General features: G+C 39.1%; 1 protein-coding gene across 1 annotated transcript; it reads right to left on the minus strand.

Annotated features, from left to right (window-relative positions):
* Positions 1–13,753: 13,753 nt before the first annotated feature.
* On the minus strand, positions 13,754–16,557 carry IGIP (IgA-inducing protein). Its single transcript, XM_006891164.1, has one exon. The coding sequence runs from the start codon at positions 14,080–14,082 to the stop codon at positions 13,921–13,923; it is 162 nt and encodes a 53-aa protein (XP_006891226.1). The 5' UTR covers positions 14,083–16,557; the 3' UTR covers positions 13,754–13,920.
* Between the last annotated feature and the right edge of the window lie 257 nt (positions 16,558–16,814).

The following is a 16,814-nucleotide window of genomic DNA, read 5'->3' on the forward strand; positions in this document are numbered from 1 at the left end:
CATATCCTGTGCCCATTTTGTGACTAAGTTGTTTACCTTTTTCTTGCTGAGGTGTCTTGGAGTATGAGTCCCTTATCAGACATGTCATTACCAAATATTTTTTTGCAGTCTGTGGCTTTCATTTTTACCCTATTTGAGAAGTTTTTTGATGCACATGGCATTTGATTCTTAGAAGGTCCCATTCATCTATTTTATTCTCTCCTGGTTGTAGGTTTACAAGTTCCTCTCTGGAAGACCAAAATTTAGCTTAGCTGCTATCAACATGGCTCAGCCAGAACTGTCATAAGGAGGTTAGAAGATTTTGGCAATTTTGCTTTGGAGCAAGGAGCTCATAAAAAAGGAATCACTTTGCTATGTAGAAGAAATTGATTCTATATTCCAGGTCAATACCTCATGTTTGAGAAGTTGGTTTTTGTTTATTGAGTCCATGTTGTTGTTGTTAGGTGCTCTCGAGTTGTAGACAACTCATAGCGACCCTATGAATGAAAGACCTAAGCACTGTTCATAGAGTTTTGGGAGGTAAGCTATTTCAGAAGTGGACGCCAGTCTTGCTTCCAAGCTTGTTTTAATTGCGGAGCTCCACCAAACACTGTCCACCATGGGTAACCATTCTCACATTTGACACATCAGTGTCACAGTGTTCAGCTTCACAGCAACCACGAGTTAACTCTGTACAGCAATGCAGAGACCAGTGCTATACCACCCAGAAGAATGTTTGACAAAACGAAACAATTTGAACCAGGCCTGAGGGCTGCAGATTAAAATCACCCACCTCGGGCTTGGTAGCATAACTTTCTGTACACCAGGCTATGTTATTGTTGTTTTGTGCCATCAAGTTGACTTCAACTCATAGCAACCCTATGAACAAACAGCTCTGACCCTTACCCTATCCTGCATTATCCTCAGGATCTCTGCCATGCTCAAGCTCATCGTCATAGGAACTGAATTAATCTATCTTGTTGGGGTCTTCTTGTCTTTCTCTGACCTTCCCCTTTCCAAGCATGATGTGTTTTTCCAAGGACTGGTACCTCTTGATAGTATGCTTAAAGTTTCACCATCCTTGCCTGTAAGGAGCACCCTGATTCACTTCCTCCAAGACAGACTTGTTTGCGTTTTGGCAGTGCATGGGATATTCAGTACTCTTTGAATACCACAATTCAAAGGCTTTGATTCTTCTTTGGTAATCCTTATTTATTTTCCAACTTTCAGATGCATAGGAAGCAACTGAAAATACCATGGCTTGAACCAGGCACACTTCAGTCTTTAAACTCACACTTTTGCTCTTTGGCACTTAAGAGAGTCCCTTGACAGCAAGGACCACGGATTTCAATATGGATCAAAGCTCAGCATCAAGAAAACAAAGATTCTCACCACTGGGCCAATTGACAGCATCATGAGAGATGGTGAAGAGACTGAGATTGTTCACAGTTTCAGCTTGCTTGGCTCCACAATCAACACTCTTGGTATAAGCAGCCAGGAAATCAAAAGACTACTTGCATTGGAAAAGCTGGCTGTCAGGGACCTCTACAGAGTACTGAAGAGACTAAAGTGTGCCTGATCCAGGTCAAGGATGAAAGAAAAAGAACTAATGCCTTTGAGCTGCGGTGCTGGAGAAGAGTATTGAATATACCATGGACTGCTAGGAGAACACATAAGTTCACCCTGGAGAGGGTGAAGCCAGACTGCTCCTTAGAGGCAAGGTTAGATGTATTTCAGTGGGAAAGTCTGCTGTTAGGGACCTCTCCAAAGTACTGAAAAGTAATGGTGTCATTCTGGAGACTAAGGTGTGCCTGATATATGCCATGATCTTTGCAATCACTTGCTATGTGTCAGAGAGCTGGACCATGACTAGGGAGGACAGAAGGAGAATTGATGCCTTTGAACTGTGGTGTTGGAAAAGAGTATTGAATATACCATGGACTGCTAAGAAAACGAACAAGTTTGTCTTGGAGGCAGTGAAGCCGGGCTGCTCCTTAGAGTCAAGGATTCTGAAGTTTCGTCTGACATACTCTGGACATGTAACAAGGAGGGACCAATTCTTGGAGAAGGATGTCATGCTTGGGAAGGTGGAGGGACAGCGCAGGAGAAGACCCTCTCTGAGGTGGATTGATTCAGTGACTGGGGTAATTGGGTTAGGTGTGTTGGAGACAGTGAGATTGGCACAGGATAGAGAAGGGTTTAGGGCTGTTGTACATAGAGTTGCTATGAGTCACAGGCAACTTGAGGGCACATAACAATAACAAACATTTTTTAATAACATTGGTTTATTTACAAAGTCATATACACTGTTTTCCACACCAGATCTTTCCCATTTCGTTCACCCCACCCATCCAATTGTGTGAATCTAAAATTAACCACACTACTGCTCCCCTCCCCCATCCTCACCCTTCTGCCTCCACCTTGGATTCTCATACTCATTCTACAATAAAGATTTTATACAGTATTTGTCCTATGGGACTGAGTTAGTGCACTCAGCATAAAAGGGGCAAGGATGTTGAAGCTTTGTCTGACATATTTTGGGCATGCTGCAAGGAGGGATGAGTCCTTAGAGAAGAACATCATGCTTGGAAGGGTGGAGGGACTGTGCAAAAGAGGAAGACCCTGGATGCAGTGGATTGACTCAGTGACTGGAGTAATGGGGATAGGTATGTCAGAAATAGTGAGTTTGGTTCAAGACAGTGTTCAGAGCTGTTGTACATAGGGTCACTGTGAGTTGCAAGTGAATTGATGGCACATAACAATAACATGTCTTCTAATTTTTTTTACTGTGGTTACCATGGACGTAAATTTTGGCACCAAGTAAAGGGAAATTGTTGATAATTTCAATCTTTTCTCCCTCTTTCAAGATGTTTGTCTATTGGCCTATTGATGAGGAATGTTGTTTTCTTGATGTTGGGAAGTAACCCCTATTGAAAGTTGTAGTCTTTGATACTCTGCAATTAGTATTTCAAGTCTTTTTTGCTTCCTGAAAAAAAGATTGTGTTATCTGAGTCTTCTTCCAAACCTGATGACACATTTTTCTTCATATAGCTGAGCATCTTGGATAATACTCACCTCTTGCTCTTGCTCTGTTTGAACAGCTGCTTTCTGTTCTATGTACAGGTTTTACAAGGAGCACAATTAAGTATTTTAGGATTCTCATTCTTTCCAATGCTGTCCATAATTTTATTATGATCACACAGCCAAATGCCTTTGCATAATCAATAAAACACAAGTAAACATCTTTTTGGTATTCTCTACTTTCAGCCAAGATTCATCTCACATTGTTGTTGTTGTTAAGTGCTGCCGAGTCATAGACGACTCATAGTGACCCTATGAATGAAAGACCTGAACACTTGTATAACTTCCATCATTTCTCCAAGTTCATAGGGTTTCTGGGGGCAACCTATTTTGGAAGTGGATGCCACTCCAGCTTCCAAGCTTGTTTTTATCTGGGAGCCCCACCAAATAGTGTCCACTATAGATAACCATGATCGCATTTGACACATCAGTGTCACAGTGTTTAACATCACATCAACAATGAGTTACCTCTGTACAGAAAATGGACAGACCAGTGCTATACCACTTAGAAGAATGTTTGACCAAAAACAATTAAAACCAGGCCTGAGGGCCACAGATTAAAAGCACCCATCTTTGGCTTGGAAGCATAACTTTCTATCCACTAGGCCAACAGAGCTCTTTCTATGTTGTTGTTGTTAACCTCTGTAGAGTCAGGCTGCTTCAGAATACTCCCCACCTGTGTTCCAGCCCCATACTTGTGGCTAAAAGCCTTTTTAAATAGGCCAAATACAGTCAATCTCACATTAGCACTTGATAATGTCCCTTGTGTTACAACCTCTTTTGAATCCAGCTTGCATTTTTGACAGTTTCTTGTCAGTGCACTGCTCCAATTAGTTTACAAGCAACACTAATAATACTGTTCGACAATTTCTGTACTCTGTTGGATTGCCATTTTTTAAAAAAATGTACACAAATATAGATCTCTTCCAGTCTTCCAAACTTTTTAGCATAGGCTAGAAAGCATGTCTAGAGCTGCATTTGTTTGTTGAAACATCTCTACTGGTATTCTATTAATTCCTTGGGTTTGGTTCCCGCCCCTCCCCCTCCAATGCCTTCAATGCAACTTGAATTTCTACCTCCTTTCCATTGGTTCTTGAACATATGCTACTTCCTGAAATGGTTCTGCACTGATCAATTCTTTTTGGTACAGTGTCTCTGTGTATTCCTCCCATCTTCTTTTTAATACTTCCTGTAACATCCAGGATTTTGATCACAGAATCCTTCAGGACTGCAAATGGTTGCGTCAATTTGTTGTCAGTTTGAGAAATGCTAAGCATGTTCTTCTCTTTTGATTTTCTAACTCCAGCTCTTTACACATTTTTTACAATACTTTGTTTTTGTGAGCTTCCCTTTACAATCTTCTGTTTAGCTCTCTTGTGTAAGCATTTCTTCCTTCTGTTTTGGCCTCTTGAAGTTTTAGTGCCATTTTGAGTCTCTCTGACATCTGTTTTAGTCTTTTCTTGTCTTTGTAATGCCTTTTATTTCTTTGGGAACGATGTTCTTGATGTCATCCCAAAATTTGCCTGTTCTTCAGCCATTATTAGTGTTAAATACATTCAATTTATTCTTGATATGGTTTTTTAAAACCAGTTGGGTTAGACTCAAAGTCATATTTTGGTTCTTATGGACTTCTTTTCAATTACTGCAGCTTCAATTTGAACCTACAAAGGAGTAATGATCTGTTCCACAGTCATCCTCTGGCCTGGTTTTGACTGCTGATATTGAGCTGCTCTATTGATTCCACAGATGTAATCAATTTGGCGCTCGTGTAGTCCATCAGGTGAAGTCTATTGTGTATATTGTTGTCATTGTTAGGTGCCATCGAGTTGAGTACAACTCATAGTGACCTTCTCAACAACAGATCTATCCTATCCTTTGCCATCCTCATCATCTCTGACATACTTGAGCCCACTGCTGCAATAACTGTGTCAATCAATCTTGTTGAAAGTCTTCCTCTCTTTAGAGACCTTTCCAAGCATGATGCCTCCTTTCAAGGAGTAGCCGTTCTAGCAACATGCCCAAAGTATGAGAGATGAAGCTTTGCCATATTTTTGTCTAAAGAGCATTCTGGCTGCACTTTTTCTAAGACATAATGTTTGTTCTTAGGGCAGTCCATAGGATATTCAGTGTTCTTCTCCAAAACCACACTCAAAGGCATAATTTTTTTCTCCTGTTATTTTGTCCAGCTCTCAGATGTGTGATTGAAAAAGATCCTGGTCTGAATCAGATGCACCTTAGTCTTCAAACTGACATCACTGTTTCTCAGTACTTTAGATATGTCTCTGACAGTAGACTTGCCCAGTGCAATATTGCTTATCTCTTGACTGCTTGTATCAAAAGTGTTGATTGTTGATCCAAGTAAGAGGAAATTATTGACCATTTCAATCCTCTCTCTATCTTGATATTGCCTATTGGCCCAGTGGTGAAAATTTTTGTTTTCTTGATGTTGCGCTTCAATCCATATTGAAGGCTGTAGTCTTTGATCTTCTGGAGCAAGCATTTCAAGTCCTCTTCACTTTCAGCAAGCAAGATTGTGTCATCTGCCTAACACTGGTTGTTGATGAGTCGTCTAATTCTGATGCCCCATTCCTTTTCAGAATCATTTCATGAATGATTTGTTCAGTGTACAGACTGAATAGGTATGCAGAAAGGATGGAACCCTAACCCACACCCTTCCTCATTTTAAACCATACCTTGTTCTGTTTTGACAACAGATTCTCGGTGTAGGTATAGATTTCATATGTTTTAATTAAAAGATATTTGCAATGAATAAGTAATTGATTATACAAAAGTCTATAATTCTATATCTAGCTTCATTTCTGTCACCAAGGTCATTATTTTCCAACTACCAGTCCTTCATTTTCAACTTTTGAATTTCAGTCACCAGTTACTATAAGTGCATCTTGATCGCATGGTTGATACATTTAAGACTGCAAAACCTGGTAGAAATCTTCACTTTCTTCATCTTTGGCTTTATTGATTGCTGTTTCTGTCTGAATAATATTTGTATTAACTGATGTTCCTTGTATGTGAATGGATAGTATCCTCTTACTCAGAGGATTGTACTTCAGGATAGATCTTGAAATGCTGGGTTTTTTATTATAAATGTGACACTATTCCTCTTCATTGTTCTTGGTATAATCATATGATTATCTGATTCATAATGGTCAATAACAGTTCATCTCAGCTAATGCCTAGGATATCGATCTTTATGTGTTCCATTTTCATTTCTTACTACTTCCATTTTTTTCCTAGATGCATAATTAGTATACTCCACTTTCCAATTATTAATGGTTGTTTGCAGCTGTTTCTCCTCATTTTGTTAGTGTTTTCCAACCCAAGTGGCTGTATCTAAAAATGAGTACTAAAAAAATGAGTATCTAAAAAATAGAGTACTGTATCTAAAAATGTTTCTCTGCTATTCACAGGTTTTCCGAAGCCCATTATCTCAGAAGTCAGTGTCCAGTCCTGCTTCTTGGTCTGGATGAGTCTGGAAGCTCTGCTGAAACCTGTCCTCTTATGAGTGACCTTGCTGGTATTTGAAATGCTAGTGCCATGGCTTCTGGTGCCACTGTAACATGCAAGTCATCATAGTAAAGTGACAGGCAAGTGCTGTCATACTCATAAGAGCAAACTATAAAATAAGCACATAACAAAAAAGAACATTAAACAAACATGCATGCCATAGGAAACAAAAACCAGCTGTCTGGCCTAGGACAGTGTAAAGAACAATCTTACTCTTCTGTTATCTGAGCTTGTCAGTGTGCAAATCCATAGTGATATTATGTAGGTGAAAGAGAGTGTGTGACAGCTATGTCTTGTAGAGGTACAGAATGCAGAAAGGGATGGACAAGCTCAAAATTGCACAGCATGGATCATGGACCTTTGGGGGTTTGTGCAGGAGCCGAGAAGGCTTCAAGCATTCATCAGATTATCAAGTTTAAGCCTCCAAAAGAGATAAAATAATTTTTGCTCTAGAGAGCAGTGGTCCTCAAACTTGAATGTTCATCAAAATCTCCTAGATCACTTCTGGATAGGGACTGCTTGACTCCACTGGGACTCATTTGCATTTCTAACAAGCTCCAAGAGGAGCAGCTCCTGGTCCAGAGACTGTACTTTGAAAATCAGTGCTTTAATGGATATAAAAGCATGAAGGATCCAAATTACAATCTTCTTTTTTAAGAGTTCTAACAGATGCCATAGCTCTCTAAACCACTCCTAAATTTAAATTAAAAAAATCTTAGATTTTTATCTTTAGAAGACTGACAGATTCCAAACATCTCTTTGGAAGTTTTAAAGCATCTGGGAAAAAGCATTTTAGAAGGTATAGGAAAAATGGCTTCAAACAATTAAAAGTTCATATAAATTTAAATTAGGAACTGCAGGGCTGACTTGATTGATTCAAATTACTGGACTAATTATTAATATTGAAGTTCTGGGAATCTGGGAAGAGGCAGACCGTCTCTTAAAGGCTCTTTCCTAATCCTTGTTGAACCTAGATCTGAAGGCAGTGGGCCCAGATAAGCAGTCTGCTGTAAGGAAGAAAGGGTGTCTATGGCGAGCTCTGGTGGCCTAGTGGCAGGAAACTGCACTGCAATCCCAGAGGTGCGCGGTTCAAATCCACCAGATGCTCTGCTGAAGAAGGAGGAACAATCGCCTCCTGTACCAGTCAGATCCAATTTGATGGTACACACATAAAAAAAAAAAAAAAAAAAGAAAGGGTGTCTATGGAGGAAGAATCTGTGAAGGGGAAGACAGAATTCAAGAGGCTCATTCATAGTATGCTTAGATTAGGTTAGTGTGGTGAGGGGGGAAAGAGATAGGAATAGTATTATGGGCTGTGCTTACTTTAAGGCAGTGAAAAGAGGCCTGGAAGGGCCGTTTGCCAACTTCCCTCAGACCTGCTCTGAGTAAGTCATTCCCCCACAAAAGGGGTGGGGGAAATAAAAATGTGGATTCATTCATGAATCAACCCTGAGTAGGAAGTGTGGCTTTTGAGCTAAGTAGAGGAAATCTTCCTTTGCTACAGGGAATACTGGTTTTGGCATCCAGCTAAATAGATCCACGGTGAGGGAATATCAAGGCCAGCGAGACCCTATGAGGGGACGAGGCAGCAGAACCTGACAGGGAAGATAATACACTAGCATGACTGGAGGCTGTGGAACTGTCTTCCTAGACACTGGATTCTGTGTGACCCCAGGCATGTTACATAATCTTTCTCTGCTTTCATTTCCTCACTTGTGAAATGAGGATAATAGTACTTACCCTGTAAGATCAACTGGACTACATCTAACAACATAGGGTTGTAATAAGAATGAAATAACCCAGGTAGAACCCTGAACTTGGTGCTTTGAATATTTGAAGCACCTGATGTTAGCTTTATAAAAAGTGATGGGATCATGAGCATTTTGCTCTTTTAAGAATTATCTCTATTAGCTCAAAGTGACCGGAGCAACTCCCCCCAACCCCCTTAGGGGGAAGTGAGTTTCTGTGAATAGGAAAGGCACAGCTCAAAAAAAGGGGGTGAAAATGGATGCACAACTCAAAGAATGTAATAAACATTGTAGAATCAATTGTTCATGTACAAAGAGTTCAATCAGTTTGTTCTGATTTATATAGAGCTTTGGTGGTACTGAGGTTAAACCATTTGGCAGCTAACCAAAAGGCTAGTGGCTCAAACCAACGAGTCATCACACAAGATGAGGAAGTTATTTTTCATTAAGATTTACAGCCTTGGAGACTCAATGGGGCAATTCTACTTTCTCCTCCCCAGTCCCTATGAGTCAGAATTGAATCCACTGCAGTAAGTTTTGGGTTGGTTGCTGCATATATTCTCAAAAAGTAGTGACTTGGAAACTTTTAAGATAGTCCACCTTAGGGCCACTGCCAGACACAGAAGTACCATTTTTGTTAGGTACCTTTAAGTTCAGTGCGACTCATAGTGAACCTATGAACAATATATCTGAGCCCTGTCCTATCCTGTGCCATCCTCATCACCACTAACATACCTGATCCCACTGCTGTGTTCACTGCGTCAATCCATCTCCTTGAGTGTCTTCCTCTCTTTCGCTGAACCTCCATCTTTCCAAGCATGATGCCCCTTCCTTTCCAAGGATCAACAGGCCCAAGGTCTATTAGACAAAGCTTCCCCATTTTTGCCTCTTAGGATCACTCTGGCTGCACTATCTCCAAGACATATAGTTGCTCTTTTGGTAGTTCATGGGATATTCAGTACTCTTCTCCAACACTACAACTCAAAGGCATCAATTCTCCTTCTGTCCCTGTTATTCACTGTTATCTCTTAGATGCACAGCAGGTGACCGAAAAGTCCATGGCTTTAATCAGGTGCACCTTAATCTTTAAACTTGTATCATTGCTCTTCAGCACTTTGGAGAGATCTCTGACAAAAAACTTGCGCAATGCAATATACTTCCTGATTTTCTGACTGCTGGTACCAAGGGTATTGACTGTGGATCCAAGTTAGATGAAATCATTGTCAAATTCAGTCTCCATCTATCATGATGTTGCCTATAGGCTCAATGGTGAAAATTTTTATCTTCTTGATATTGAGATGTAATCCATATTGAAGGCTTGTTAATGCTCATTCTCCAAGGGCCTCTTCCCGAACCCTAGGGCTGGTTAGTATCCCAAAGGCAATCAAGTGTTCAGTTAATCTGATGCAAGGGATGAAAGGCCCACTCCCCACGTGGTCCTGGAAGATCCACAGCTAGGCTCAAGACCCTGGGTAAGTACAATCACAAAGAACTGCCAGACGTTAAAGCTGAGTTTAGAAAAGGCCATGGAACCAGGGATATCAGTGCTAATGTCAGATGGATTTTGGCTGAAAGTAGAGAATACCAGAAGAATGTCTATTTGTGCTTTATTGATTATACAAAAGCATTCAACTATGTGGATAATAACAAATTATGGCTAACATTGAGAAGGATGGGCATTCTAGAATACTGATCAATCTTAACATGAAATCTATATGTAGACCAAGACGCTGTTGTGCAAACAGAGCACGGGAACACTGGTGCTGTTGTTTTATCAGTCAGAACTGACCTATAGCTGACCCTCCAGTGGGTTTTTAGAGGCAATTAATTACATAGGAGGAGACTGCCCATCTTTCTTCCATGGAGCAGCTGTTGGACTCAAATGGTGTGCCTTTGGAAACTGCAGCACAGTTTCTTGCCATTAGGTCACCAGAGTTCTGAGTTTAAATTAAGAAAGGTGGGTGTCAGGTTGTATCCTTTCTCAATATCTATTCAATCTGTACGCTGAGAAAATTATTCAAGAAATTGGACTTTATGAAGAAGAATATGGCGTGAGATCAGAAGACGGCTTACCAGCAATCTGGGTTTTGCAAATGACAAAACCTTGCTTGATGAAAGTGAGGCACAAAAAGTGAACCTAGGTTGTTGCCGCTTCCAATACTGATGGAGGCTTAAAGAAAATATAGTTCTCTGGGGAAGGTCCAAACAGTGAGCTGATCATGCAGGGAGAGTTAGGATGCCTAGAATGGTATGCTTAGTGGATCTGTCCCTCTGGCTGTAAGGTGAGGTTTATTTTTTTAAAAAAAAATCCTACCATTTTAAAGGATGCATCACTATGAGTCAGTTTGTGAATATTTTTTATCTACAGCCCAAGTGCCTAATGTCTTGAACAAGAAAAATAAAAGTGAATGAAAATGAACATTTGTGGGAAAATTGGCATGTTGTTATTGAAGATACTTTTGGCATCTGCAACATTAAAGTTGTAGTTGTCTAGCTGGAATTGACCCATAGCTGCCCATCTAGGAGGTTTCAGAAGCAGTAAATTGCATGGGAGGAGACTATCTATTCTTCTCCTGTGAGCAGAGCATGGGTGGATCCAAACCTCATGCCTCTGGGCATGCAATGCAGCTTCTTATCACTAGGCCACCAGAACTCCCTATGTTAAAATAGAATCCTCACATTTGGGCGGGGGGTGGGGGGGGTGGGGGGTGGGCAGGGAAGCATTTCTTCCTCCCGAAGTTTAAAATGTGGGTGAGTGGGGGGGGTGAGGTAGGGAGAGAGCTAGGGGGTGGTGAAGGATGGTCCTGACGTGAGAGAATAGGGACATGCTGGCCTTGAGGTTGGCTCACAGTCAAACACTGAATAAGAGAAATTTCTCTCTCCTCTGATCCTGAATGAGCAGAAACTCTTTTAGAAGTCAGTACATTAAAAAGTCCTGTCTGATTAGAAGAAAAACTATTACTAGATATAAACAGAAAAGGATGTCTAAAAACCATGCATAAGGGCACAGTAAATTATATTCTACATGGTTAAATAAATAGAAGTTAATATCTATTAGAGGTATGAATGGGAAGAGATTGGCAATTAGTAAATAGCACAAGAAGAAACTGACCATCTTTCTCCCTTGGAATTGCTGCTGGTAAACAGCCAAACCACTTGCCTTTGGGTTTGGCAGCACAACTCTTTATCCACTAAGCCACCAGAGCTTCCTCCTGCCCTGTATCTCAGATCTTTTCCAAGTCTGGGATGTTGACTTTGTAGTTCTGCAGTGGAGTCTTACCTCAGAGTCCCTTGCTTTCCAAATTGACCTTGAGGAATGTTCATTATAGTTTCACTTGGGGTATGGTGCTGAATCTTTAAAATACTAAGACCACAAATAAGAAGAGGCCTAACTTCTGGCTTTGATTTCTTACTGTCTAGGAGTAAACCATGACTAGAGTTTCCTGTATGTAAGGGTCCTCCTTTACGACAGGCTCTTTCAGGTTTATTTGACTCTATCTTGAGGAAAGTGGATAGTCTCTCCCTGTCACTTCTGTGCCCTCCCAAATCAGAGGTGCTACAACGTTAGGTGAAAACTGGGATGTCTTTTTTTATTTTTTAAAATTTTATTATTTTTTTTGTGCATGTACCATCAAATCAGATCTGACTGGCACAGGAGGAGATTGCTCCTCCTTCTTCAGCAGAGCATCTGATGGATTTGAACCTTGCACCTCTGGGATTGCAGTGCAGCTTCTTGCCACGAGGCCACCAGAACTTCCTAAAAAACCCCCTGGAATTTCTTAAATACCCCATCAATCTCTCTCAAAATAGAATTCTTGTTTTAAAGTTACATATTATAAAGTTTCTGCACAATTTTTATTGGCGTTGGAATTTGTCAGATGTGGACAATCTAAGCCTGTTGTTCTCTACAAAGGAGGGCCATTTTAGAAAAAGAAAACAACAAAAATCCAACAAAACCAAACCAAAAGAGTGTTATTTTAGCAAGAAAACCAAAATAGAAGCAAAGCAGCAAACCTTGGATTTCACAGCCTAATACTGTGGTCCTGTAAACATAAACTATTTCTATAGCCATCCATCAAATTTTAAAATATAGCCTTTGTCACATACATTTAAGGGCTCTGGTGGTACACTGCTTAAAGTATCTGATGCTAATCAAATGTCAGTGGTTCATACTCAACAACTGTTGAAAGTGCAGAAAGATGTGGAAATCTGCTTTAGTTCTGGAAACACTATGGGACAGTTCTAATTTAACCTAGGTGCTATGAGCTGGAATCAAGTCAACAGCAATGGTTTTGCTTGGGAGATACAGATAGATAATTTAATTTTCTCAGGAACCTTGGAGAAAGTCCTAATACTTCCTCAAATTCAACCTCAAGGTCAGTAACAGCCAAACCCCCCCCACCAAAAAAATCCCAAACACCAAATTGAAAAGAGAAAGACAAATATATCTACTTCCAAAGACTAATAATAAAAACAACAAAAAAACCATAGCCCTTTCTTGGGCCTCTGGTGCCTATCCTGGTTTCTGAGCTTCAGGCCAAACTGGGATGCTTGTTTTTGATCAGATATTAAAATAATCCAAGAGAGCTCACTCGCTCATTGTCATCAAGTGGGAACCGATTCACAGCTGACCCTCCATTGAGCTTTTACAGGCTGTAAAATGCATGGGGAAATATTGTCCATTTTTCCTGTCTTGGAACTTCTGAAGGATTTGAATTATCAGAGTGTTGCCTCCTTTGGGCTAGCAGTGCAATGCTCTACAGCCTAGGCTACCAGAGTGCCATTAAAAATATTCTGTAGGTTCTTTTAAAAAGGTTCTTTTTTGGTCACATTTTTACAGTTAACGGCATTCACCATTTGTCATTCTATTCACTAAAGAAAGCAGTTAAGAAAAGGATTTCACTATAAAGCACTACAATTTTCTGCAAAGGAGTCTCTGCATCTTTTTGTCATGGACTTTTTTGGGGGTTAGTAATGTTTTCATTACTATAAACCAATTCAAAATTTGTAATGACAAGAAAGCAAAGCAAAGCAAAACCAAACCCTTTTCATGGGAAAGAATTATAATCTGTGGGGAAAGTCTGTCCTCTTCAAAATCATGGCTAGGTTATCTGTCACATCACCAGGGAATTTTAAAAACTGACCAACAAAGTCAGATAAGGAGGTCATTACAATATTTTTAAAATCCCCAATACAGTCTTAAAATAAAATAAAATAAAATAAAATAAAAGTATCTAGAACTTTGTAATTGTTAGACCATTAATACTTGCAGTTAATTTCTAGTCACAAGTCGGCTTTGCTACTTAGTCCTAAAAAATTATCTCCCCTTTTATCTAGGAAAAAAAGAACATTGTAAATTAAAAAGCAAACCAAGAACCAGACCCCCAAAGGCACTGAAACAAAAGACTGATCTGTATATATAGTCACATGAAAAATAAACATCTTTATTTTTTGCCTACTTTATTTCATTTTTTCAAATAAAATTTAAATCTGTACAAAGTATACTGTTACAGTATATATTTTGTAAGAATCAATGCCTAAAAGAATCACAATACTTCAATAAGCAGTACAGCAGACCTCGCTAGTTTCAGCTTTGATATTGAACAAACTCAAGCCGGCTGATGCACAACACATTTGCTTGGTTTCCACATGGTGAGTTCCCAGCACTGAGATGGGAGAACATGACAGCAAGTATGGTTATATTACAGCCCGACACACTGCGCTTCTTCATGTGATAATAACTGCACATATTTAATACAGAATGCTCAAATTTACTTTTAAAATTGCATTTGTTTACTTCTTAGTTGGCAAAATTCAGCATTCTTAATGGGGTCCCCAAACAGTGCAAATGAATGATATTCTACTGTAAATTGGCACATCTCCAATAGGATTAATTTATAAACTCAAAGAATATCAACAACTTTGTCCTAAATTTTAACTAATATACATCTGGCCCATTTAAACAAAGTCATTTTGGAAAGATAATAAAGAACAATTCTATTTCTGAAAGGATATTGTTTTGACCATTCTTCAAATAAATTTTTAAATTGTCATTAAAATGTTTTACTATAAAAATTTTACAAATTTGATTAGAAATGTCAAGATCCTGATTCACAGCAGACAAATACAAACTGTTTATATTCCAACAATACCTACTTTTAGACTTTCAAATACAGCACAACCATGTCAGCTGTGTTAACTAAACTTCTGAACAGTGTACTAAATTTGTAAGTGGTGCTGGGTCTAGCAAGTGTAAATACACAGTATATTTCAATGAAAAGAATTGTCTTCTTTATACTTTATTTGTTTTCCCATAAGGAAACATTAATGTTTACATTCTTTAATAAAGTTAATCTTACATCAGAATATAACTTAATACTGTCAGCAACAGGGACCACACACAGTAAATAAGAAGCACATTTAAAATAAGTCTGAATTCACATAGATTAACATTTGTTGGTTAATAAAATATCGACAGTATTACAATCTTACAATATTTACAGTAAGAAAAATTTAGAGTAATATATACCTTTCACAGCAGGATTCCTTTTTTTTTTTTCCAGTTTGGGATTGTGTATACACGGAAAGCTTAAAATAAAGCAACTCTGCAATATAATTTTAAAATAATGGCTACTAGGGGGGAAAATCTATCAGAACCATTGAAAATAATGGTGACTTCTCACGGAGTCTGTGGCATCTGAGAACCCAGTTAATTAGCCAAAGTCTTGCTCAAACCAGCCTAAGTTACCCAGATTAAAGCTGCAGAACTCCGACCTTCCCTGACTGCTGAAATCCCAACAGATTTTCTCAAAACGTCATAAGGAAAAAGGGAAAATAGGTTTCAGTTCATACTTCATGGCTGAAAGCCTCCAACCAGTGCACATTCCCCAATTTATTCTAAAAGAAGGCCAACTTCATCCCCAAGCAGTCCCAAGAGTTTACCTCCAATTGTTGCACACTTTAACACAGTTCACTCATTCCTCAACTCTTGTGCATTGGGATAAAACATTAACTTGGCCCATAATATATACTAGCATCTTAGAGACTTGGAACTGGGGCAAAGAGACAAGACTAGTGAAGTTTGCACTGAGATCTACAGGAAAACGGGAAGTGATGCACATTTCCAATTAGAATGACAATAAAACCCACATCCCTAAACTGGAATTTGGCCAGGGCATCAGAGTTAGCACCCCCTCTCTGAGTACCACAAGCAATTAGGATGTACTCCCTGGGCCTCCTCCATGAGAGTAACACCATGTGGGACATCAGTTCAATGATGACTCCCAAGAAAGCAGATACAATACTTTAATCTAGGGCTGTCTACAGCACCTGAAGCCACTCATTTGCGCTGTGACCTGGCCCCACCCTGCTTACTTTAAGAGATCTGATGGGCACAGAGCACTCAGGGATATAGCTGCTGGCTACTTTGGACTCTAGATCTCACAGGTAATCAACAGGTATCTGGATTGAATTTGCAAACTGTACCATAGCTCCTTAAACAGACACTGTCAGGTTTGAAATCATGTCAAGCATGAATCTTCACTGTCAGGTCAGAAATCAAAGTGGGAGTCTTCCCACATCAGCCAAGGTTATTTTGTTAAACCTTAGAGGAGTTGGACAGTTTTTCATGTTGCAAGTGAATGATTGGTTTACTTATTTCAATCAAACTGGATTGACAAACCAGACTGATCTGTTAGCTCTGTTTTTTGATTCTTCTGTATGTGCAAACCCAAAACTGCTGTATTTGGGATAAATACACTGACAGAGAAAATTCAAACAAAAGTTTTCAGCAAACTTCTGTGGCATTTTCTTTTTGGAAGTCAATACAAGATCTAAAGGTATTTCTACCCAACAAAGTCTGTTTAAGTGTTTAAGGTTACTTCCTTTTTTGATCCTATACAGAATGCTATGACTCCTATATAGGCCTGAATGCTGCTCCATGTAGATTCCTTCTGTATATCTAAAAATATATACTTTTCAGTAGTTCAATACGTGGTTAATCTTCCCACAGAGGAAGATTTTTGTAATCACATGTTGTAAAGTAGAAAAACATCTCCTTTCTAAGAAAGGAAATATACTTTCCTATTGTACACTTTTGAATAAGCCCAAAGGCATGCACCAAAAATCATTAAAACTAATACATGCATTAAAATGATGTAGAGTTAGACTTAAAGTGCTGCTTCTCAATTTTGAAATTTGGAGAAGACATTTTGTCAGTTACTGACTCAAAGACCCCCCCCCCCCAACCCACGGAATTAAGAAAGAAAGAAAAATAAAAATGTATGCATAAATCTTTAAACTATTCTTTACATGGGAGAAAGAATAGAAATATCAACTATTCTATTTATAAACTGGATTACCAGTTTTAAATAAAACCAATATTTACTGGTAAAAATTTTCAAAGCTAAGACACCCAAATAAATGTTACTAGTAAATAATATTCTACATAGAGAATAATTTACTTTGGTTTTATGCACCTTC

The sequence above is a fragment of the Elephantulus edwardii genome, unplaced genomic scaffold (assembly GCF_000299155.1).
Source record: "Elephantulus edwardii isolate Elephantulus edwardi_28Jun2011 unplaced genomic scaffold, EleEdw1.0 scaffold00095, whole genome shotgun sequence".
NCBI classification, from domain to species: domain Eukaryota; kingdom Metazoa; phylum Chordata; class Mammalia; order Macroscelidea; family Macroscelididae; genus Elephantulus; species Elephantulus edwardii.

Bases quoted from the DNA above. Each gene is read 5' to 3' on its own strand.
- IGIP (XM_006891164.1), bottom strand. From the start codon at position 14,082: ATGTGCAGTTATTATCACATGAAGAAGCGCAGTGTGTCGGGCTGTAAT.